This window comes from Sus scrofa, chromosome 17 (assembly GCF_000003025.6).
Source record: "Sus scrofa isolate TJ Tabasco breed Duroc chromosome 17, Sscrofa11.1, whole genome shotgun sequence".
Taxonomy (NCBI): Eukaryota; Metazoa; Chordata; class Mammalia; order Artiodactyla; family Suidae; genus Sus; species Sus scrofa.
In genome coordinates, this window is record NC_010459.5 from 47,172,715 (window position 1) to 47,198,696 (window position 25,982).

The 25,982-nt window shown below is 51.4% G+C and overlaps 1 protein-coding gene across 1 annotated transcript in view; it reads right to left on the reverse strand.

The window, feature by feature from the left end:
- The window catches only part of RIMS4 (regulating synaptic membrane exocytosis 4), a 67,936-nt gene that overhangs the window by 5,413 nt on the left and 36,541 nt on the right, over positions 1-25,982 (reverse strand). Inside the window, exons 2-5 of the mRNA XM_021077796.1 lie at positions 18,147-18,285; positions 3,942-4,054; positions 3,579-3,680; positions 2,862-3,001 (exon numbers count right to left, since the gene is read on the reverse strand). Of these exons, the coding sequence (XP_020933455.1) occupies positions 2,862-3,001; positions 3,579-3,680; positions 3,942-4,054; positions 18,147-18,285 (494 nt within the window). The remainder of the gene's footprint in view (positions 1-2,861; positions 3,002-3,578; positions 3,681-3,941; positions 4,055-18,146; positions 18,286-25,982) is intronic.

A 25,982-nucleotide genomic window follows, 5' to 3' on the forward strand; every position in this document is an offset into this window, starting at 1 on the left:
GACAAGGGGTTAATATTCAAAATATACAGACAGCTCAGACAACTCAAGGTCAAAAAAACAAAAACAAAAAACCCAACTCAGTCAAAAAATGGGCAGAAGACCCAAAGAGACTTTTTTCCAAAGAAGGCATACAGATGGCCAAGAGGCACATGAAAAGATGCTCAATGCCATTAATTATTAGAAAAATGAAAGTCAAACCCACAATGAAGTATCCCCTCAGATCAGTCAGACTGGCCATGCTAGAGAGGGTGTGGAGAAAAGGGAACCCTCCCACACTGTTGGTGGGAATGGAAATTGGTGCAGCCACTGTGGAAAACTGCATGAGGTTCCTTAAAAAACTAAAACTAGAGCTATTATGTGATCCAGCAATCCCACTTCTGGGTATATACATGGAGAAGACGAAAACTCTAAATCAAAAAGATACATGCAGGCCAATATTCATAACAGCACTATTTCCAACAGCCAAGCCATGAAATAATCCAAGTGTCCATCGGCAGATGAATGGTTTACACACACACACACACACACACACACACACACTGGATTATTACTCAGCCATAAAAAATAACCAAATATTGCTATTTACAGCAACATGGATGGACCTAGAGACTATTATACTTAGTGAAGTCAGAAAGAGAAAGACAAATACTAAATGACATCACTTATATGCAGAATCTAAAAATAATACAAATGAATCTATATACAAAACAGAAACAGGAGTTCCCGTCATGGCACAGTGTAAACAAATCTGACTAGGAACTATGAGGTTGCAGGTTCGATCCCTGGCCGCTCTCAGTGGGTTTAAGGATCCGGTGTTGCCGTGAGCTGTGGTCTAGGTTTCAGACATGGCTTGGATCCCATGTTGCTGTTACTGTGGCTATGGCATAGGCCAGCAGCTGATTCAACCCCTAGCCCAGGAATCTCCATATGCTGCAGGTAAAGCCCTAAAAAAAAGCAGAAAAAATCCCCCCAAAAAACAGAAACAGACTCACAGACATAGCAAACAATTTTATGGTTACCAAAGGGGAGAGGGAGGGATAAATTAGGAGTATGGGATTAAACCACTATAGTGATATAAACCACCATATATAAGAGAGACAAGCAATAAGGATTTACTGTATAGCCCAGGAAATTATACCCAATATCATATAATAACCTATAGTAAAACCTAACCTGAAAAAAAACCATCACTGAACTGCTTTTCTGTATACCTGAAATTAACACAGTATTATAACTCAACTGTAGTTCGATTTTTAAAAGTGGCTGATGTGTGTACAGTATACATCTAGCTTGCTTCCTTTCATCCAAGAGACTCTTTTCTGCAGTGCCTTCCCATTTCTTGGTCAACCTCCTCTCTTAGAGGGGCCAGATGGACGGTCTCTGTGGCTGCAGGATCCTCACTCCCTCTCCTGCACCTCAGGTTCCAACTCTGCCCCTGCTCTGAAGATGGGCTGGCTCATCACTCGTAGACGATGCACACACTTTGGGGTCAGACACACGTAGGTTGCAATCCCAGTCGTGGCTGGGAGATTTAGGGCAAAATCATTTGGTCTCATGGCATCTCAGAGCTTCTGTTTGTACATGGAATCATCTCTACTCCACTTACCTGGCAGGCGAGGATCAGAGGAGATGATGGATGTGAAAGTGTGCTGTGAGCTGTAAGCTGTTCCCCAAGCATGTGCGGTAATAAGCAAACAACACCGGCCACTGCTATTGGCTACCGTCTACTAAACCAGCCTTAGATTCAACAACCAACCCTACAAAAAAGGATTTCGATTTCACAGCTGTTTAAACTGGGGCTCAGAGAGGTTTAATCATTTGCCTGAGGTCATTCAACTCTTAAGTCTTCAATGCTCCTTAGGCAGCTGATCAGAAGCCCGTATCTGGTACGTGCATGGATTTGTTTTCACTGGTGTTATGGGCTGAACTGTCTTCCCCCCAACCCAATTCACACCGAAGCTCTAACCCCAGAATGGGACTGTATTTGGAGACCAGTCCTTTAAGGGGGTGATTACATTAAAGTGAGGCCACGAGGGTGGGTTGTGGTGCTAACTGATGTTGTTATAAGACACACAGCCAGACACCAGGAATGCCTGCGTGTGAGGACACAAGAAGGTGGCCGTCTGCAAGCCAAGGAGAGAGGTCTCAGAAGCAACCAAACCTGTGACATCTTGATCTTGGACTTCTAGCCTCCAGGACGGAGAGAAATAAAATTCTGCTGTGTAAGCTCCCCCCGTCTCTGGCACTTTGTTATGGCAGCCTTGGAGAATCACTAGAATCGGCATTCCTCCGTTGTGGTGGGTCTGTCCTGCTCTGACATTAGTCAGAAGGCTCGGCAGCCAGAACCCCAGGTCAGGGGGACCCCAGGTCAGATTCTGGTTTCTCCACTCCCTCTGCATCCCAGACAGGGATGTGCTCTGGGCCTTCTCCAAAGATGCTCAGGCCAGAATGCACAAACCTTTGTCCAAGGAGCCAAAGACCTTTCTGGATCCTCAGAAGGCTCTCAGTCCATTATCACCGGGCTCCCAGCCAAGCCCCTGACCTCCAGAGGATGGGTTGGTGGTGGTGATGCTGATGATGGCAGCCACTTGTAGAGCCCTTACTACAGACCAACTCGCAAATACTTTTCTGGCACAAAGCACACACTCCACTGTCATGGTAATGTTATCAGCAGGTACTATGAGTATGCCCATTTTACAGATGAAGAAGCTGAGGCTCGGAAAAGAACTTGCTCAACACCACACAGCAAGCTGTGGCACCAGCATCTACCACAGTGCCCTAGCTCCTCCAGATGAGGCCCTGCAGAGAGCACCTCCTTCTCGTGTTGGTATTGCACCCCGCTCCCCCGCCAAGCGCCTCACCTGCAGGACTTTGCCCTGGGGACTCTCAGGAAACAGCAGCACCTGGTTATAGAGGGGGTCCAGCGACTTGCGAGCGACTTTGGTCTTCTTCTTGGCAATGCAGACGCCATTCTCCAGCAGGTAGGCCTTGATGTAGGCCGCTGAGGACAGAGGCCAGCAGGATGAGGTCTAGTCTGAGCCCCAGATGGTAGGCAAACCAACTGCTGGAGATCAGTGTCCCCAAAGGATGGCGATGGGGGGAGACAACAGGGGCGGGGGGGGGGGGGTGCAGCCAGGGTTGGCTGAGGCCTACTCTACCCTTTGGAGGGTCTGCCCGCCTCCCTCTTCCCTTGCTCACCCTGTGGCCTCTCTCAGTCCCTGGCTTGCCCATCCTTCCCCAGCTCACACATTCAAAGCTGACCCACTACTCGAATGTCTGCTGAGCACCCATGGTGTGCCATGCACCCTACCAGGAGCAGGTGCAGAACCACACACAGCGAAGATAATCTCTGCCCCCTGGGAGCACGGTGGGAAAGGCTGACAAGGTCAACAGACAATCTCAGCTGGGTCCCCAGAACAAATTCCAGTTCATGGGTTACACATGAGTCACCAGATTTGGGACTGAGGGATCCCCCAGAGTTGAACCCGATTTGCTCTCCTCTAGACCCAGAGACCCCCCTCAGGACCTCTTCCCCAGTTCCCACCCCCAGCTTGCAGATGGGAGGGCAGCCCCCACACCTGGCAGTGTCTTGGAGCCTGGCTTGGCCGTCAGTCCCCGAGCCTGGATGATGTCCACTTCGAGCTGACCGTTCCGCTCCTGCAAGCCGATCTCCACGTCCCCTGCAACAGGCCCCAAGAGGTGAGACTGGGCAGGGCTTAGAAGCTCAAGCAAGGATTCAGCGCCTCCTCTCTGCTGAGGGGTAACGGTCCCCTCCCCTGCCCCCGGCCCCAAACAAGATCAGAACCAACTCCCATAGCAAGTGCCTGGTCTCCAGGCTGGGCGCTCGAATGGATGCAGCCAAGGCAGAGGGGAAGGCAGGAGAGACATGGAGCTCCTGGTGGGACCCTTCCCACATTTGGAACTGGTCTTGGGGCACTCACCCATTGGTGTGGTGGCCAGGGTCTGGCGGCCCACAAACTGTGCTGGTCCCATGCTGCCTAGGAAGTCACTGAACTGGGCATCCGATGCCAGGCAAACTCCCCCATAGTTAAGGCTGCAAGAGACAAAAACAAACATTCTCTGGGGCCAAATGGGGACTCTGATGACTCAGGCAGCCAGCTCCAGGATTCTGTCTGCATCCAGCCTCAGGCAGACCAGTATCCTGTCTCTGCCTCCTTCTTTCTACTTTAATGGCCCTAAAATCTCAGCTCTGACTCCAAAATTCTGGGGTTTAGCTTCCGTGTCCCTTTCCCCTACCCTCCCTTCCAACTTTGGGTCCTCCTATATGAGATGGGTATGGTGACATTCACCTCTTGGGATGGCTGTAAGGACTCTCGGGAGATGCTGCTTGTTAGCACCTGGCTCCTCTGGTTTAACTGCCACAATACTCGAAGTGTGGTCCAGAGACCAGCAGCACCGCCCAGGAACTACTCAGAAACAGAACTACACCCCACCCCACTCCCCAGCCACTGAATCAGAATCTGCCTCCTAACCCCAGCCCCAGAAGACTTGTTTGCACTGGACAGTTTGAGATGCCCAGGGCCACCGGCTCAGCCTTGGAGGTTTGTCTTTGTGCTTGCTACGGAGCTGCCCAGCGTCCACTCCCCTTCCTTTGGGAACAGGACCTCAAGTCTCCTTTGGGGAGCCCCCTCCCTAAGGCACTGAGTCCTGTGAAGCAGAGCAGGCCTAGCTCCAGGGGTTCACAGGGGCTCAGCCTGGCCAATCACGTTCTTTGTTCCTTGGCCAGTGGTTGGCTCAGAGTTGGGCAAAGGGCCCAATTCAACCCACAGAAATCCACCTGGGAAGCTTTCTTTGAACTATAGGAAGTGAGAAGCTCTTCTTCCCCTGGGACAAAAGACTGGAGCTTCTGGCAGCTCTCTTGCTGCCATCTGGAGCCCACGAAGGAAGACGTCACACAGGTGACACTGTGTGAGCTCCTGGATCACGCTCTGTCTGAAGCAAGATACTTCCTCTTTTCTTGGTTATACATAAGTCAGTAACAACAGCAACGGGGTTCTTGTGTCGTGCGGTGGGTTAAGGATCCATAAGTGTCACTGCAGCAGCTCAGGTTGCTTCTGTGATGCAGGTTCGATCCCTGGCCCGGAAACTTCCACATGCTGCAGGTGCAGCCAAACAACAGCAGCAGCAGTTACTATTATTCTATTATTCTGATGATGCCAATTTTAGTTTTTGCTTTCCCATCTCTGAAATGGGAAGAACTACCTTCCCATCTCCTAGGTCCCGTTGCATGGAAGGAAATGAAGCACCAAGTACCATCCCTGATGCACCCCTACTGTCTTTAGGAGCAAAGCACTCGTAACCCATTTCTCACAGGATCTTCACTGCAACCAAAGGAGGTTGGTTTTTGTTTTTAACCTTTGTCAGTACTATTCCCATGAAAGCAGGCTCAGGCCAACCTAAAGCCAGAACTCACAGGGCAGAGTCAGAGCTTGAGTACCAAATTCTAACACCAAACTCAGGTGACTTTCCACGTGGGCATTTCCAAGAGTAACAACTCACTTTTAGTAAGCACGCACCATGTGCCAGTTTTCACAGCAGCAGCTGCGGGTCTTTGAGGAGGACGAGGAGTCTGCCTTGGGCCTCGAGGGCACTGCATGCTTTGCTCCTGCCCTGAGGGCAGCCCACCCCTTCCCGGCCCCTAGCTCCCTCCTCAGGGAACCTGCCAGGCTCTCAGCTTTGAAGGAGCAGGAAGAGGAGCATCCAGGGGAGGGGAGGTGTCTGCTTCCACCCCACGGGTGCCCCCTGCTGCTTCCAAACCACTCTGATGGTCTACTCTTTCCCCAGTTCATTGAGAGAAAAACTCAACCATGGTCACCCAGCCCTTCACACCGCAGCCCTTCACACCGCAGACATGCGCCCCAGCGCGTTAACCACAGCCCCTGCCTGTGTACCTCATTGCTAATAAGACTTCACAGTTGGCAAAGGATTTACCCGCTTCCTCGGCAAATAGTTATAGGAAGCTGTTCTCTGACCTAGCAGACTCCCCATTTCACAGACTGGAAGACCAAGGCCCAGAGTGAGAAAAACACCTGCCCAAGGGCTCTGAGATGGCAATGCCTGCTGCCATACGAGGCTCCTACTCAATTCAAGTCACCCAGCAGTATATGCACTTTTCTGTATAAAATTCCAAGCAAGCTGCAGGAAGAGACAAAAGAAGACCTCACGCACAAAAAACTTAGCACTTCACTGGGCAAACAAACGTGATGCTCCCAAAGAAACAAGAAAAAAATCTTCTTAGGAGACACAACCATCCTCTTATCCCCGCCCCACCCTGGGTTATGAGAGCCCTGGGGCCATCAGAAGAGAGGAGTCATTGCTGGGAGCCGTGGCCCAGAATGGACCAGGAGAGGAGAATTTAACTGGGGACCAAAGGATACACAGAGTCCATCCAGCAACAAGGAGGAAGGAAACGAGGCAATTTCCCACACGCTAGCTTCTCTCTGCCCCGACCAGAACGGCCAGCAGAGGGTCCTGAGGGCCTCAGCTGATAAAGCCACAACAATAAAGGAGCCTAGGGAGGAGCAGGAGGAAGTATCTCCCTCTCTCCCAGGAGCCTGATGAAGACAAGAGAAGGGCAAGAGAGTCCAGTTCAGCACCTTGGAGAGGGTCTATGTTGCAGGTTTATACCATGTCACCGAACACAGGAAGGGAGAGAGACCCGGGAAGAAAAGAGGTAAGTCGACTGTTCTGGGCTCCGGGACGGTGAGGAGAAGAGGACTGTGTTTAGCCACAGGTGGAAACAATCTAAATATCTGACCATAGAAAAATTATGTTATAAATATGTACTGGATTATTCAAAAGAATAAAGGAGCCTGGCTGGGTGCAACAACCAGTAACACCTGCACTGAAGTTTTCACGGGCGAAAAATAAATACCTGTATTAAGTCACTGTCATTAAGTCATACATTACAAACGGAAGACACCAGTTACAGTAAGTAGCTGCTCTGACCTAAACTAATGCAATGATTCTGTCCCCTGGCCGGCGCTGGCAGATCCAGGGTCAGAAGCTGACCCAAACGCAGTCGAACAAAGACTCTCTCTGGAAAGTACAAAAAGAGAATCCCGGAGTCTAACAGTCATGAGAACTGAGCTGTGCGAATGGCCCGCCCTTGCAAAGAGCCCTAAAATCCTGCCACCCAGCCACCCAGTCCTGGCCGCCTGGCTCTTTTCTCAACCATGTGAGGTGTCCCAGCATCATTCCAATACACTGCTTTGACTGAAGTTGTCAGCAGAGTCAGTGGCAGGAGAATTTGAGATTTTAGCCTGATGCTTTTTCATTTTCATGATTACCTGCGCTGCCACCCTTTTCCCACTCAGGCGGGATCTGGGAGCCGGGGTGTCCTGGGTCTCCTGCCCCAGAGAAGGGACAGCCCAGCAGAATGCAGAGAACAAGACAGTCAGATTCTTGGCTTTCCAATCTACGAAGCAATCTTGGAAGGACAGGAGCAAATCCAGGTTTTCCTGCCCCCCAGGAAACAAACAACCCCCAAATCCCTGGCCTGGGAGAGGAGGGAGAGACAGGAGGGGAGGGAAGAGAACTTAGGAAGGCCTGGGGCCCCCAGCAGCGCTGAGGGGTAATGGGAAACTCCAGAGGAATCTGAAAACAGAGGGAATTTCATGCCCATCCTTCCTACTGGGTGGAGCTGAGAAAAGGTGCCTATTGTCTTGTCAAGCGAACAAACCTGGAGCAACTCGGAAGCTGTGTGGGTCCCTCTGCGCCCTGCAGAGGAGCATATGTTACCACTGCACCCAAGAGAGGGCCACGCCAAGACAAGGCAGAGTAATACTGGAACACAGGCGGTTCAGCTTCTGAATCTAGTATCTCTACAATTATGTCCTGCTGTTACAGAGAAAGCACGGATAAAATAGATTATCTGGGGATAGAAATGGGTACCTACTATTCTTGCAAACCCACAGACCCTAAATTAACAGCACCAAAGCCAAGACCTAGACTCTCTCATAGCTACTGACCTGGCCTTTCCTCCGCACCCCTCTCTCTCTTTTCCAGCCCAGCCTCCCAAGGGTCCATGATCCATTCTGTTGGGCGGGTCTGGGCTCCAAAGCCCAAGAAACGGTGGTGCCTCATGGGCTCTAAGGCACCGAAGGGACCCAGCCTCCCAGGCAGAGCAAGGCCTTCTGGAGCCTGAAATTGAAAGTTTCCTCCAACATCGTCATTGTCTGCTCCCGGGTTCCTGGTGGGACTGTGAGCAGACAATGGGGAACTGGCAGGCCTGGTAATTAGCGGTAATTGTTTATAATATCTGGGCGGCTGCCTGATTTCCCATCCCAGGGTGCCTCGCCGGCTGCCAAGGAGCCAGGCTGATGCCCCAGAAACCCTGAACAGTTAGCCCATGCTCTGTGGGGCCGGGAGGAGGGAGAATAAAGTGGAGGTAGGTCCCTGCTGGCCAGAGGACCAATCACATCAGAGACCCGACTCCACCTCGGGATCTTGGAGGAGGACGGAAGGCAGAGGATACAGTCAGGGCTGACCCTACACCTCGAGGGTCAAGTGCCTGTGGTGTGACCTCTGGCAGGCTGCTGGGGTCTGTGCACTTGCCTCTTCTTATCTGTAAATGAGCCCACACTTAACCCTTGAGACGGTGTGCAACCTTCCCACTGCTGGGTATACTGTACTATACCAGTTTTATTCGAAAATCTCTGCTCACAGAGGTAGGAAAGACCATGCTGAATTACTAAGTGTTGCGTAACTTGCTACTATTTAGACTGTGCAGCAGGAATTCAATAAATTCAAACCCTTGGGCTGGCCCCAAACTGGGAAGATATACTGGCTGAGGCCAGACTTCAGCATAGTACAGACCTAGGATTCCAGCGCTGTGCAACCTGGGGTAAGTTTGGTAACCTTTCTGAGCTGCCTGTATAAAATGGGTATAAATTATAATCACGTGGCTGAATTGTTGGGGAAAGTCAACAGGATAACAGAGGCAAGGTGCTTAGCACAGGGCCTTCAGAGCGGCTGCTAAATTAATAAAGGATTGAGATACTGTGGCCTGCGAGAGCCTCTTCTCTCTCTCTGTGGTGTTTTTCTGGCAGTTGTGATTCCAGACCTATTAGGAAGTGCAGCATCTGGATGCCTGAGACCAAGCTCAGGCCATGGACAGGGTGGGTACAGCAGCTGATTCCCCCAAGGGGCACATGCCACACAGATGGAGGCAGAAGCCTGAAAAAGGATTAAAACTCATGTTCTGCTGGCCTTTTATTTTGTGTTAATGGTGAAATGAGATTTCCTGCCTTTCAAATCCTGTTAGTTTTGTTTATGGAGCTGAAACTCATTTGTCTTAATATTAACCTTTGAGCTCAGTTTGCCCCTGGATGTTCTCCATGGTTAAAGAAATAATTGGGTTATTTGAGGGTTTGATTTCTACTCTCTTTTCCAGATGAATCACCTGTTTCAAAGCGCATCCGAAATTAAAAGGCAGCCCAGCGCTTGTAGTGAGTATGGGTTACATGGTTCTGAAAGATTCACGGGCTCTCTATCCATCCTTTCACCACCTGCCCTGACATGTCCACCATCCCTCCATCCATCCCTCCATCCATCTCTGCATCCACCCACCATGCCACAGCCTCTCTAGGCCTGCAACACAGTCAGTTCTGCTGCTATGTGGGACATACACTCCTAAAAATTACAGTGCAGTGCAAAGCCCTGAAACCAAAACCACAGTTTATGGGGAAAATACGGTTAGGGGCACAAAACCCAAAAAGCATGTGAGTTTATATAAAAGTATACACACACACACACACACACACACACACACACACACACACATATATACATATGACAAGGACACGATAAAAATGGCAGCATAGTCTTATACGTGTAAAATGGTTAAGAAATGCAGAGATACTACAATAAATATGGTGCTTTACGTTGACGACGGCCTGACATTTGCCTGTGGAAATGAGTGTCAGAAGGTCTGCAGTGTGAGTTACTGCAAAGTGGTGGCAGAGGGCTGTCTGGAAGGGACAGATGAGAAGCCGTGGCCCCAGGTGTGGGAGGGAGCCGAGGGAGCAGGCAGATGCGAGAGGTGCGTTTTGTGAGTTCCTATATGGATGCTCTTTCCCCGAATTCACCTAAGTGTTTCTTACAGATGAAATCACACCTGAGCAAAGGCGAACTTTATATTGTGCTCAAATTATTCCAGAATATTTCCATCGTGTTGGAACAAACTCGCGTTTTCAAAACAAGCGTTTCAGCAGAATTGACTGTATGCCAGGATACACAGCCTCACACAATCCTGACTCCCGTTTCTCAAGTATTCAAGACATTCCCAAACCTGCCCCGCCCCCCAGCCTCCAGAGTGTAGCTCCTGGGCATGGAGCCAGGGATTTGATTTATTTTTTATTGATCAACAGCTTGCCATGTGCCAAGCACTGATAGTACTAAGTTATCAATATTAACTCAATTTAACCCTCATTTAACAATTCTGCGAAAGCTAGGTACTTATTATTGATACCTACTTTCCAGAAGGGGAAACCAAGAAATGTTAAGTAAGCCCATGACCATGACCAAAACCAAGACCATGCTGCCGGTAAGTGGCAGACCTAGAATTTGAACCCGGGAGTCTGCTTCCGGGGTTCACAGCTACTCTGCTGCACTGTCTCTGTGTGCCCTGAGGGAGCCTTAGCTTTGCCCGGAACAGAGCGCAGGGATTTGCAGCCCACGCTTTGGGGTCAGGCAGGTCTGGATTTCAATCTTGATTTCCCTCACTTACCAGCTGTAGAGACACATCCTTCACCACTCAGAGCCTGGGTGCCCTTTTTGGCGAAGCAGGAATAAACAGCAGTAAGACACCCTTGCTGCTACTGTAAGTATTAAATGAGATCAATGTCTTAGAATCTGGCACAGTCAAGTGCTCAGCAAATACTAGTGCTTACCAAACAGGACCAAACAAATCCCTATCTCCTAGGCCAGGGCCACGTCCGGTCCTGGTTTGTCCTTTAGGCACGATGACTCTGCTAACAGCAGAGGTGGGGAAGGGGTATGGGTTCTGACCACCCACCCGTCCTCCTGGGCCTCTGGTGATGATCGAAATGCCCTCGACGGGAAGCGCCCCCGAGGCCAGGTGCAGTGGCCCTGCCATTGGCTCACACTCTGCTCTCTAGAGCTGTGGCCACCGTGGCCCAGACACCCGGAGAGCTGGATGTTGATGACCCAGACACCAGAGGACAAGCAGGGGCAGGAAGGGGAGAAGGCAGAAGGAGCACCAGCAGCCACTGTGAGAGCTTCGGATTTATTGGGGAGGATGGTGAGACCCCGAATTCTGTCTATTCTGTCTATTTATTGGGGAGGCTGCCGGGGTGGGAGGAGAGGCATGCGTGTGGACTTCTGCTCACAATTCCTATCCATTAATCATTCAAACCTGCAGGGCACCACCTGCGGGCCAGGCCCTAGGCCATGCAGATGCTGAACCCAGTGTCTAGTAGGATAGACAGACACATGCGACAAGCATGGCGTGCTAGGTGCTGTGGTGGAGGAAGGTCGGGCTGGGGAAGCTGCTGATACAGCCGGAGGGATGGTGTCCTTCCACCTCCCCCGCCCAGGCCCTGGACAGACACTGCCAATCAACCGCAACGCTCCTGCCAAGCCCGGACGGGGCTTCAGAAGCCTCCTCAACACAGCACTCCAGGGAGCCACTACAATTAGCTGGAGTTGGCCCCTGAGATAAAGCTTATGTGCCAATTCTCAGCTGAGATCTGGAGGTGGAATGAGTCCGGAGGTGAATGGGGCTTAGGGGAAGGAATGAGAGTGCCAGCTACAGGGAGCAAGTGTGCGCAAAGATCTGGGGGCGAGACGGAGAGAAGAGGAAGAGGGTCAGTGCTGGAGCAGGGGGTACACAGTTGGGGGCTGGGAGAAGCAGGCAGAACCCAGAAGAAGAGCTGAGTGACAGACTGTACAGTTTAGACCAAAAAGGGACTTACGGATATCCCAGCAAGAATGATGGGAGGCCTCACGGGATGGGGGACAGAAATGGATGGAGTCACAGCCAGTGAAGAGTGAAGGCGCAGAGCCCCGTCCCCGACTGGATACGGAGGGTGGGCAAGAGAGCAGGCGCCGTTGGGGACAGCATCTGGACTGGGCAGCTGAGGGGCGGGGCTGCGCTGTCTCCCCATCGCCGGGCCCTCCCCCAGTCAGTGCTCACTGACTTCTAACTGTTGGCACCTTCATTCCTTTGCCTACGTTTCTTTGGCCTCCAGAGCCCTCGTTGCCACAGGAAGGGCAGGAGGGCTCACCATAAGCAGCCACCAACCAGCAACGGGTAAGAGTGGTAGTACCAATCCCTTGCCCCCGGCCTCCTGGGGGGTGACTCCAGGCACCTGTCCCGCACTGGCTCCCAGAGCCCCCATCACGATTAAGCTCCGGATGCCCGCTGGGGCAGCTGGCTTCTCAGTGCACACATTCCTAGATGCCTCCCCCGCCTTGTCTCTCCTGGGGGCTCCTCCACCATGGTTTTCTGGAATCAGCTTCCAAGTGAATGACTTGCACTCAAATCCATGTCTTGGGTCTGGTTCTGGGGACCCCAAACCGAAGCGGATGGTGACCAGGGAGTATCTCAGGATGGATGAGGGCTCGGGGGAGGGACTGTTCTCACGACCTGCTCTCGGGGTTGGGGGGAGCTTGGCTGTTCCCTTCCATCCTTAGCACAAAGAAGCAAATGTTCCATCAGGCAGAAAGGGGCACTGGGAAGGAAAGCCCTTCCTCAGTCCGAGGGGATAAACCAGGACTGGTCACTCTGCTGTGGCCTGCAGAGGGGGAAAGAAGGGAGATTCACAGAGCCACCAAACCATCCTGGGAGCATCCACCTCCAGAAATCTTTTATTTTTGCTTATGGGGGGGGTGGAGGGTGGGGGGACGTTACTGGCCACACCTACAGCATGCGGAAGTTCTGGGGCCAGGGAATGAACCCACGCCACCACTGCAACCTGAACCACAGCGGTGATAATGCCAGGTCCTTAACCTGCTGTGCCACCACAGGAACTCCCAGAAATCTTGACAGAGGCAGCCACGAAATGAGCGAAAGAGCTGAGTTGACTCCAAATGCTAGATTTGAATCCCCCCAGACTGAAGCCACTTACTGGCTGCGTAACCTTGGGCACATTAATTAACCTCTCTTGGCTTTCATTTCCTCATCTGTAACATGAGGATAAAAACTGTTCCAGGGCCATCAGGTTGCTGGGAGAATTAAATGAGTCAATACACATAAAGACACTTAGCACAGCGCCTGCACTCAGCAAGTGCTCTGCAGTGTTAACTCTGAAACATTATTACCGTTAAGCCAGAGCTTCTCAACCTTAACCCATAAATCACCTGCAGATCTTGTTAGGCACCTGACATACTGCATTTCTAACAATATCCCAGAGGAAAAAAATAAATTAAAAAAAATTAAAAAGAAGTTCCCGTTGTGGCTCAGTGGGTTAGGAACCCAACTAGTAGCCATGAGGATGCAGGTTTGATCCCTGGCCTCCCTCAGTGGGCAAAGAATCCAGCGTTGCTGAGAACTGTGGTGTAGGCTGCCAATGCAGCTCAGATCCGGTGTTGCTGTGGCTGTGGCGTAGGCTGGCGGGTACAGCTCCCATTGGAGTCCTAGCCTGGGAACCTCCATATGCTGCAGGTGCAGCCATAAAAAGAAAAATGAATAAAATAAAATAAAACAAAATAAGGTCCCAGGGAATGCTGATGCTGCTGGGCCATGGACCACACTTAGAACCGAAAGGGCTAAAGCCACTGTTAACTGGTACTGTGCAGCCTGGAGCCAGAGGATCTTCACTGACCCAATGGCCCAACCCACGTGCATCCCTTCCCCAGCCCCGAGGCCGGGTTAGGACAGAGTGTTTCCAAAGTCCCGTGCCTGTCCTTTGCGGCTCTAACCACACTGCTGAGCTGCACAGTCAGCGGAAGGCAGGGTCTCTGGGGTGCCCAGCCGAACTGTCCAGCACACTGTAGGTGCTAAAGGAAAAGCCACGTGGTAGCACCCCTGCGCCCACCTGCAGGAACACACATGCCCAAAAATCCAGGGCAGGAGCAGACACACCCAGCACCCCAAAGGCTACAGGCTGGCGGAGGCTGCTCAAACACACCGGGTCCCTGTAAGGCTCAGCTGGGCTGGCAGGAGCCCAGAGGGAGGACGGTCGCACCCCCTCCTGTTTCGGAGCCTGGCATCTGGGTCCCACCAGTGCCCAAAATACCTCCAGAACAAAGAGGAGGCTGACCCAAGCTCAATGTCCCCACCTGTCCCTTTCACCTCCCTTCCTCACCCAGGTGTTGGGCAGGGTGGCAGCACCTGGCTGGGCTCCACCAAGGCTCAGCTCCTCTCAGGAAAGAGGGCAAGACTCTCACCCTGCAACCCACCGGATCCTTTCTCAACTGGGCTTAAGACACCTAACCCAAACCTTTTAATAACCATAACTGTCACAGCCAACATTTATTCCACGCTTACCCCGTGCCAAGCACCTTCGAGACACGATCGTATTAGGGGTGGCTCACTATCTGCTAGGACACAACTAGCCACAAGGAGGAAAATACCCAACTAACAATGGCTGAATCAACAAACAACAATAACAACAGCTGATAATAATCATGCTTGCTATGTGCCAGCCACTGTTCTAAGTGCTTTTACATATATTAATTCCCTGAATCCTCATTAGTGGTCTGTATTATTAATGGACCCCTTTCTACAAATGATGGTAAAGTAAGTTCCCCAACATCACACAGCTCTTAAGAAGCAGAAATGAGGCCAAAATACAGGGTTGTCTGACTCCAGAGTCCTGGCTTTGAAACTCTCTGTAATATAATCAGACTCTCTGGTCCCTTAAAGCACATGACAGCAAAGGACAACAAAAGCCACCTCCCAAGTACCTGTCATGTGCAGGCATCATCTCATTTCTTCTTCCCAATACCATCTTATGCTGCTTCCCCTGGACAAGTCATGTGGCCTCTCCAGGCCCTCAGCTCATCTTCTATAAAATGGGAATATGGGAGTTCCCGTAGTGGCGCAGTGGTTAACGAATCCGACTAGGAACCATGAGGTTGCGGGTTCGGTCCCTGCCCTTGCTCAGTGGGTTAACGATCCGGCATTGCCGTGAGCTGAGCTGTGGTGTAGCCTGCAGACGCGGCTCGGATCCTGCGTTGCTGTGGCTCTGGCGTAGGCCCCGGTGGCTACAGCTCAGATTAGACCCCTAGCCTGGGAACCTCCATATGCCGCGGAAGCGGCCCAAAGAAATAGCAAAAAGACAAAAAAAAAAAAAAAATGGGAATATGGGTGTGACCCCCCTGCTGCTGCTCACTGCACCACGCTGTTGTCCCAACAACCTGGCCCTCTGACCTCCCAAGAGGCCAGCAGACAAGATGAAGCTTAGAGAGGAGAAGGGACATGCCCAAGGCCACTTGGGGTCAGTGTCAGGGCCAGAACTAGGACCCAAATCTCCTGACCCCCTGAAACTCAGCGGGGACCCACTGCTACTCCAATGCCTAGAATATCTTCCTCCAAGTTTCGCTGCCTTGCCAAGTTTCTCAGGTTAAAGAAAACATTTGTTCCCTTCTTCCTCCTCCTCCTCTCCCTCTCCCTTCCGCCTGTCCTCCTCCTCTTCTCGCCCTCCGGAAAGTCTCCCTAGGAGGTGGGCGGGACGGCAGCATCTGCCAAGGCAAGGCCATTCAGAGAGACCGGAGATGCCCAGTTTAGGAGGGGCTGGGAGTGGGAGGGCTTTCAGTTGGCAGGGCCCCTAGCTGTGAGGCAGAGCCAGGAGGGGAGCAGAAAGCGGTGGCTGAGCCCCAGCCCCACCCCCTGGTGACCTGACTGGGTGTCTGCCCCTGGATGAGCCACTCAGCCATGAAGAGCCAATGGGACTCTGCAATGATGGCAATATTGGAGACTGCACAGTCTGATGCCCTTGGCACTGGACATGTAGGGCTGCTGCACACTTGAAATACGGCTAGTGCGACAGAGGCACAAATCTTTCTCTCTCTCTTTTTTTTTTTTTTTTTTTTTTTGCCTTTTTAGGGCCACACCCTCAGCATATGGAAGTTCTGGGCGAGGGGTCGAATTGGAGCTGCAGCCGCAGGCCTACACCACAGCCACAGCAACGTGGGATCCAAGCCACATCTGCAACCTACACTACAGCTCACAGCAACGCTGGATCCTTAACCCACTTAGCAAGGCCAGGGATCGAACCCACATCCTCATGGATACTAGTCAGGTTCTTAGCACTGAGCCACCATGGGAATTCCTAGAAACTTTCATCCGCCAATTCATTCATCTTTTGTCTTAATTCAGTTCACGTGTCTAGGGTCTACTGTGCTGGACAGCACAGCACTTAACTTTTCCAAGCCCCTGTCTCTTCCTGTGCTCAGCAAGATCCTGAAACCCCAGGCCTCCTTGGCTGAGACAGGAAAGTGATACGTACCTCAGAACAAACCATAGCTGAGAGTCAGGACTCCTGGGTTCCAGACCTCCTAACATGCCATGTGATCCAAGCCAAGCCTCCAACTTTTCTGTGTGCCCTGGTCATCTGTACAATGAGGAAGTCACTTTGGATCACAGTTTTTTTTAGGGGGAATCTGGGAACTTCCTACAGTTACATGAAGTGTGTTTCTGTGACTGTGGATAAGAATGAGTGTGTGTGTGTTCCAGTGCATTCATGGGAAAGCAGGCCCAAAAGCTTTCCCCAAATTCTCAAAGGGTCCATAACTGCTTCAATGATGAGAGCCCCCGCCTAGATTAGTCTTCTCCAAAGGAGCCTTTTAAAAATGGAGTTCCTGGGAGTTCTCACTGTGGCTCAGCAGGCGGATTAAGAACCTGACTGGTATCCATGAGGATGCGAGTTCGATCCCTGGCTTCACTCAGTGGGTTAAGGATCCAGCATTGCTGTGGCTGTGGCGTAGGCTGGCAGCTGTAGCTCTGATTTGACCCCTAGCCTAGGAACTTCCATATGCCGAGGGTGCAGCCCAAAAATAAATAAAAATAATATAAAATAAAATAAAAATGGAGTTCCCATTGTGGCTCAGTGGGTTAAGAACTTGACACAGTAACTGTGAGGATGCAGGTCTGATCCCTAGCCTTGCTCAGTGGATTAAGAATCCAGTGCTGCTGCAAGATGTAGCACAGGTCACAGACATGGCCTAGATCCCATGTTGCTGTGGTTGTGGCATAGGCTGGTAGCTGTAGCTCTGATTCAATCCCTAGCCCAGGAACTTCCATATGCCACAGGTGTGGCCATAAAAAGAAAAAAAAAGAAAAATGGAGTTCCTGGACTCCACTCTCAGGGAGTCTGATTCAGCAGCTCAGAGGCGGGACCCCAAGATCTGTATTTGTAACAAGTTCCTGGCGAAGCTGATGTACAGCCAGGGAAAGAAACACGGGCAAGGAGCCAGTCAGACCTAATGTTTTATGACTTGATGTGTGTAAAACTCCCCATCAAACAGTAGTACCTATTTTTAAAAGCTCACTGCGATTAAAGGGACTAGGAAAGTAAAGAGGAAATACTGACAATCCCAACAAAGCCCCTCTCGACCCCCTTCCTCACTTACCAAACTGCATCAGCGATTTTGCTACCTGCTTGATAAACATTAGTCCACTAATCCTCAAACGCCCCTTATGAGGTTGGTAATATTGCCCCCATTTTACAGATGAGGAAGCTGAGGCACAGTGAGGAGACTTTCCCAGGATCACAAAGCCAGTGAACAGTGGAACCAGGACTGAAAGATCTAGGAGTTCCTGTCGTGGCTCAGGGGAGACGAATCTGACTGGCATCCATGAGGACGCAGGTTCCCTCCCTGGCCTCACTCAGTGGGTTAAGGATCTGGCGTGGCTGTGGCTGTGGCGTAGGCCAGCAGCCACAGCTCCAATTCAACCCCTAGCCTGGGAGCCTCCATATGCCATGGTTTGGCCGTAGAAAGACAACAGAAAAAAAAGAAAGAAAGAAAAGCAAGACTTACCGCACCAGGCACCAGAGCCTGTGCTCCCCTCACTCTCCCCGGAGCATCCTCGCTTCAGCACCTCCCTCCTGAGGATGAGGACGACCCAGGAGCCCTGAGCGCGTGGCCCGCCTGGCCTGAGGCGACTCTGCTGCTCCCGCCCCACCCACACTGGAGACGACCTCGGGCCCCACACTCACTTGCCCTCGGAGCCGTAGCTGTTCATGCTGTCCTCGATGGACTCGTGGCTGGCCTGGCGCAGCGTCCGGCTGGGCATCTCCACCGCCAGGCCCGTCTCCGTGCTCCTCTGGATGGCCCCCTTCAGCCTCCGGTTGTCCCCTTCTGGGCAGAAGGGCCAAGAGAGATGGGGAGAGAGACACAGGGCGGGAGGGGACAGAGAGACCAATCCTCTGGTTAGTGTTTCAACGGCTGGTGGCTGTCCGGCTTCAGCCTTCATCCCCCGCCCCCGCCCCTGGTCCACCAACCTCCTCCCACCAGTGGCCTCACCCGCCCCCTCCCTGCCTGGGGACAGCCAGGCCCTTTACACCCACCCAACAAACAGCATCCCATGAGTTCTCTCAACTGGTGGGTTCATTTACATCAACTTTTTTTTTTTTAATTGAAGTAGAGTTGATTTACAATAATTGTGATAGTTTCAGGTATAGAGCAAAGTGGTTCAGTTTTTTTTTTTTTTTTCGAGTATATCCATTATAGGTTGTTACAAGATACTAAATATAATTCAACGCTATACAATAAATCCTTGTTGCTTATCTATTTTATATATAGCAGTTTGTATCTGTTAATCCCATATTCCTAATTTGTCCCTCCCTCCCTCTCCCCTTGGGTAACCACAAGTTTGTTTTCTGTGTCTGTTGAGTCTGTTTCTGTTTTGTATACAGATTCATTTGTATTATCTCTAGATTCTATATATTAAGTGACATCATATAGGACTGGTCTTTGACTTGCTAAGTATAATATTCTCTAGGCTCATCCCCCATGTCATTTTTCTTGAATTGACTTCTTCCCTGCCATCTTCTCCACATCATCAGCTACTATTTATTGAGCAGCTTCTACGTATCATATTATTTGCCAAGTGCTTTTCATGGATTGAGACCTGGGTTTCTCCACCTCGGCACAAGTGGCAACTTGGATGGGTTATTGCTTTGCTGTCAGGCACTGTCCTGTGCATTGCAGGAGGTCTCACCATATCCCAGCTTCTACCCACTAGATGCTAGTGGCACCCTCCCCTCCCCCAGTCCACCTGTGGGCAGTCAAACATGTCTCCAGATGCTGCCAAATATCGCCTGGGGTGGGAGGACAGAAATCACCCAATTGAAAACTACCAAATTATCTTTTTTTTTTTTTTTTGTCTTTTTAGGTCTGTACCCGCGGCATATGGAGGCTCCCAGGCTAGGGGTCTAATCGGAGCTGCAGCCGCCGGCCTACACCACAGCCACAGCAACACCAGGTCTGAGCCACATTTGCGACCTACACCACAGCTTATGGCAACACCAGATCCTTAACCCACCGAGCAAGGCCAAGGATCGAACCCACAACCTCATGGTTCCTAGTTGGATTCGTTTCCACTGCGCCACGACGGGACCTCCCAAATTATCTTTTTAATTTAATTTTTTTTTTGAGGAGGGAGGTGTTCTTTTTAGGGCCACACCTGCAGCATGTGGAAGTTCCCAAGCTAGGTGTCGAATCAGAGCTGCAGCTGCCAGCCTACACCACAGCCACATGGGATCCAAGCCACGTCTGCGACCTATACCACAGATCACGGCAACACCAGATCCTTAACCCACTGAGCAAGGCCAGGGATGGAACCCGCATCCTCATGGATACTAGTCGGGTTCATTACCACTGAGCCACAACAGATAACTCCCCCGAGAACCACCAGTTTAGACCACCGGCTCTGAAACCAGAATGGCCAGGTTTAAATCCTGGGCCTTGTTCTCACTGGCTATGAGACTTCGGGCAAATTCCTGGCCTCCCTGTGCCTCCGTTTCCTCGACTGTAAAATGGGAGAATGACCAGCTATTGTGAGGCCGATGGCCCCTGCTTGTCTGTTCCCTCCCTGTGAACATCCTCTCCTCCGTGGGCAGCTCACATCTTCGCTCAAGTTCCCCAAGTTCCCCCTGAGCACCTCCCAGCCCCTCCCGCCCCCGGCCCCCCTCCACCCGGCACCCTTTCTTCCTGACACTTCCCTCCCCTGACCTGTTCTCCACTGCGGGTTTGCTGCCTAGCTTCCTCCAGGCAGAAGGTAAACTCTGTGAGGACAGTGAACTTCACTGTGAAGCCCCAGGGCTGAGAACAGAGTCCAGCCATTGCAGGTGCTCAGTTCATAAGCGCTGGATGAACAGGTGTCCGCCCTGAGAGTGGTCTTAATCCTCAGCCACCCAGGATGCAGCTGCTCGTGCTCTCCCCACTTCAGCACCGAGGACACAGGGTGAAGGCACAGAGGTTAAGGGACTGGCAGGGGGTGGAGCCAGAAAGCAGGGGGATGGAGGGGTCTGACCCTGGGAGGACCTCTGGGCTCTAGACTCCACAGCCTGGTGAGCAGGGCAAGCGTTGCATCTCCCACCAGCCTGGAGGGACTGCGGGTTCGCTGGAGGTGGAGGCAGATCTTTAATGGGAGCTTCCCTACCGCCCCCCGCCCCCAGAGTCTGAGATGGGCTGACATCCGGCAGGGCCTTCACTATGCCTGCTGACTGGGCCACTGGGGGACAGCAGTGCCACCCAAACCCCATCATCCTGCTCAGCAAGAGGAATGGGGGCACTGGGTCTGCGCGCTAGGCAACAGGGCGATGCCTCCTGCTGGCCTTCTCCTGGCCTCCCTCCACCAACTCAACAGTGGCGTCCTGGTTTTTCCATTCCATAGAATTTTATATCTTGGTTTTTCCCTTCATGAGTTGTTTCCTAAGTCATCAAAATTTCTCATAAACACTGCAAGGGTTGCAAAATCCTCCTTTTTATGGATGCGTGATAATTTAACTATCTTTTGTTGTTGAGTATTTGTTTCCTGTTTATCCCTGTCAAAAATAAATTTGAATTTCTTGGAAAAAAACAAAACATGACCTGCACATGCGCACTGAGATACTGACACTCTGTGTTTCTCAGAGTGTGGGCCCACGTGTTCCTCTCCTACATGGAGCTGCGTAATTCAGACACACAGATGCTCACATACTCAGAAAATCACACGCGCACACACACACGCACACACACACACAGGGACACACATGCGAAGACACAGTATGGGAATGTACGTGTAAGTCTCCATATCTGTGTGTTGCCACGGGTCTCCACACGTCTGTCATTCTGTGTTTGAGGCTACATGGGCACGTGTGTCTGGGCATGTGCCAGGCACACACAGACTTGTAATGGTAAGAAGCATACACCAGCCCACTCAAGAACGCACACAGAGAAACTGAGAGTGGTGTGTGTGTACTCGCGTGCGTGCATGACCTCGGGTGTTTCTGACACGAGGGGGAAAGCGTGGCCCTGTGACGGTTTCCCTTCATTCCTTCATCCCTTCGCCCGCCTTTGTTCTTTCCCTAATTTGTGTCTGAAGTTACCCCCTTCCCAACATTTCTGCTTTTCTGTGTCAGAGGCAGAGAAAGATTCAGAAATGCAGACTCACAGGCAGAGAGAGACATCCCTACACACGCACACCCACGCACACACAGAAGTGGAGTCACGTCCAAGGACAACCCCCTCCCTACCCTGGTCCCCTGCAGGCAGGCTGCAGACACCTGCCTGGGATCCTCACCCCCCTCCCCACTGCGCCCTGTTCTGGAGCCCCACCCAGCAGCGTCTGACACATTTCTCCCCAAAGAGGGAGGACCAGAGACGGCAAACAACCTAGTCCCCACGGGGCTGGGGTGGGGGGAGGTTTGGAGAGGTGTGTTTCACGTCTGTGCAGCACTTGACAACCCCAAAGCCCTTCACAGCCAGTACCGCACGTGGGCCTCGGAACAGCCCTGGTTCACCATGCAGGCGCGCCTGGCTTTGCTCAGATGGCCTAGGCAGAGTTCCAGCTCTGCAACCAGGGGCTGTGGGACCCCAGGCAAGTCGGGCAGCACCCTGACATGCCACCTTCCTCATCCTGCAAGTCCCGAGTCTGGAGACCACATCTGTACCCAACCACACCACACAGGGCCACCCTCTCGCCTCATCCATCCAACCTTCCTTTTGTCATCTCTTGCTGATGACTCAGTCACAGTCCCCAAAGTGACTGTCCCAATGCGTCCCCACTCTCCACCCCATAACCCCATCCATCCTAATAGGTGACTTTTCTCCCACTTGGCTGAAAAGATGCATCTCTTGGTCTTGCTCTTTCCTTTTCTTAATTTTTTTTGGGGGGGGTTATAGTTGGTTTACAATGATCTGTCAATCTCTGACTTGCTCTTTCTTTCTTCCAAATTTCACCATCCTCAGACCTTTCCACCTACCCCCTTGACCCGCCCTTGCTCTGAAGAAGAAGGAGTGATCCTTGTCCCGGCCCAGGCTAATCGGCCCTTGTCCTCTCCAGCCCTCCTCCTCCCCGCTCACTGGGACCTCCTCCCACCATCTGAACTTTCTGGGCCTTGAATCCACCACCTCTTGGTCTTCTGGCTCCTTCCACCCTTCCTGCAAAGCCTGCTCAAGGCTTCACTTCCTCCCCCACCCCCTTTAGCCAACAAACTCCTTCAGGGAACAGCCTCTGGCCTTCGTGTCCCCAACCACACACGGCCTCCTCTTGCTTCCCCACCACCACTCCGATCACACGCCTGTCTCCAGTGACTCCGCTCGAGGGCCTTATCTCAGCTCCCAACCCCAGAGAACAGCACTTCCACTCACGCAACAAGCACCTACTGCCCTCCTGTTTGGTAGGGAGCCCTCAGGAAGATGTTACACGCACTTCCAAGGGCTGCTCTCCACCTTCAGCACACACGATGGGAGAGAGGGAGGAGTCCGAGCCCCTGCTCCAACTGAGCGCCACAGGAGCCCAGAAATAGATCCTGGGGTGACCTGCTCTAGCGGACAATGCTACTGCTCCACTCACACCCCACACACCTTCTTTCCTCTCACTGTGAGGTCCTGCCACGCTGGCTTCTGAAGGCCACTGCCTGCCAACTTTGGAGGAGTTTGTTTTTATTTTTATTTATATTTATTATTTTTATTTATTTATATATTGTCTTTTTAGGGCCGCACCTGCGGCACATGGAGGTTCCCAGGCTAGGGGTCTAACTGGAGCTGTAGTTGCCGGCCTGCACCACAGCAGTGCCAGATCTGAGCCACATCTGCGACCTACGCCACAGCTCACGGCAACACCAGATCCTTAACCTGCTGAGCAAGGCCAGGGATCAAACCTGCATCCTCATGGGGATGCTAGTTAGATTCATCTCCGCTGAGCCAAGATGGGAACTGTGAGTTTGTCTTTAGATCTTTCTTTTAGGCTCCTGAGCCCATTTTTCCCCCACCAAGGCAGAAGCAGAAGTGCCTGGGAATTTGTGGCCCCTGAGCCCCTTACCCAAAGCCTAAATGGAACAAGAGGATGAACCCTTGGGTCCTTTTCCTCAGGTGAGACAACCCTGGAGCATAACTCGGTTTAAGAAGAGCCCTGCCTGCAGGAGGGGCTGAAGCCGCCCCTGTGGACTCTGCCCAAGGATACAGCCCTGCTCGCTTTCTGTGTCCCCAGCCTTCTTGGGGAGCACTTCCTTCATGCATCACTTGCACAAATCTCATCTCAGGGTCCTTTTGGGGAAAAATGACCTAAGACACCTGGCTTAGCTGGCACCCTAAGGAAGCCTAGGTTCAAAAATCTTCACACAGGTGGGTTCCAGCATCACAATGACTATACCATTCCCTCCAAGAAGTGCCGCGATAAAAAGAGCAGCTGCACAGTGAGTGCAGGCGTGAAGAGGGCACACCTTCCCAAGGGATGGTGAAGACAGCAAACAAGAGATTCTGTTGAGTGTGGTTGTCATCATGCTGCACTGGAGGCCTGGACTCTGAGTCCTCTAAACTTTGGGTACCAACCGTGAACCTGCCCTCAAGGCTGGCCACTGTGATGCTTAAGTAAATGGAGTTTGGGTGACCTATTTTTGGCTGCCCACTCCCAGCGGCGGCACCTTGTGGGTTCTAAGGCCCTCCTCTCCCAACTGCTGCTGAGTGTGAGATGGGTGGCAGGGAGAGGCAGCAGGCAAGAGTGCGAAGACAGCCAAAGTCTCACCAAGAGGCAGCAACAACCTGGGGTACCAAGGCCGCTGTGTGCCAAACTCACACCTGATGCTGGGGACAGAAGAGGAAACAAGAGTGCCGGTGGCAGAGCGGGGGTGGGGTGTCCCTGCCTCTATGGAGCTCACAGTTCAGAGGGGGAGGCAGACAGTAAACAGATGATCACACTGATCAATCACGAGTGTGTTAAGTGCTTTAAGGAGCAAGTATAAGATGTAATGATAGCACCCACTGCAGGCTGGTGGGACGGAGAGTAACAGGCTGCTGACTACTTCATCCTTCAAACGACAGTCACTTCAGACTCCTCCCTTGGCCTCTGTGACAGTGAATTCTGGTAGATCCCCTCTCATCTCTCAGACCACTGCCCTCATCTCTATACATGTCAGGCCCTCACCGTCCAGTCTTCAGGTTCTCTCTCTCTCTCTCTCTCTAGATCCTTCCCCTTGCTGATCTCATTCCCCTCCTACAACGTAAGGACCAAGCCGCCCTAGGGAAAGGGATCCTACATCACAGTCTGCAGCCTTAACTCTGTTAAGAGCAAGACTTTCAAGTGCATTCCGGACAGCGCCACCCAATGTGAGCAGGATCCTTGAAAGCAGCTTGGCCAAAACTAAACCCATCCCAGGTCCCATTCCCCCCAATCAATTCCTTCTGAGGTTCCCAATTTCCCCACCCACCCAGGCTCAGAACCCCTAACAACCTGACCTTCCCCAGCCCCTCATTAGATGCCAGGTCATATAAAGTCTTAGCCCTTAATATCTCTTATCTCTCTCCTTTTCTGCCTATTTTCACACCCAAACACCATAATCATCCCAAATCGAAACTATTTTAACAGCCTCCTGCTTCCAACCCACCCACCCAACAAGTCATTAACAGATGAACTATCCTAAAATAACACTTCATACCAAGATCCCTTCCTAGTAATTCATAAATTCACAAAGAGTCAGAAAAAGTACACAAAGACAGACATGAAGAGGTTTCCCATAGTATCATCTTCACCAATGAAGTGCTGGAATTAACTGTCTGTCAACAGGGAACGGGTTTACTAAATGACACAACTCCACACACACACACACACACACACACACACACACACGCACAATACTGTGCAAGTGTTAAAAAGAATCATCTGGACCTACATCTACAGTGACATAGAAAGATTGCCTCAACAGTCGGTGAAGTTAAAAAAGCATGTTGCAGGACAGTATGTAAAACCATTTTTGCAAAGCTATAGATAGTGTAGCTTTATCTTTCTGTTTATGCAGAGGCACAGAAAAATCTGGGAGGATATGAACCAAACCATTAATGGAGAATAACTGTAGGGAAAAAGACTGCTAGAGGCGGTGTGCGGATGATTCTTTTTTATAACTTTTCAGTCTAAGATATATACAGCAAACTGCACAAACCTTGAGTACAGAGCTCGATGAATCTTCACAAGGGAAACACACCCATGTAACACAGCCACCAAATGAAGAAACAAAGCACTACCAGGATCCCCAAAGCCCACTTGGGCTCAGTCTTCCGGGCTCTATCTCACTCCGCAAGAGAAGCCACTATCTTGACCTCAAGCATCAGATGTTAGTTTTGCCTGTTTTTCAACTTTAAATACAGAGCATGGCCTTTTTTTATTGGCGGGGGTGGGGGAGCTTCTTCTGCTCTATGTTACGTTGACTTATGAGATCCAACCATATTGGTCAATGTCGCTGTAGACTGCTTACTATCACTGCTAGCATTCCACTCGGTGAATATACTGTACCACAATCTATTTATCCACTGTACCCCTGATGGGAATTTCATTTTTTTTTTTTCTAGTTTGG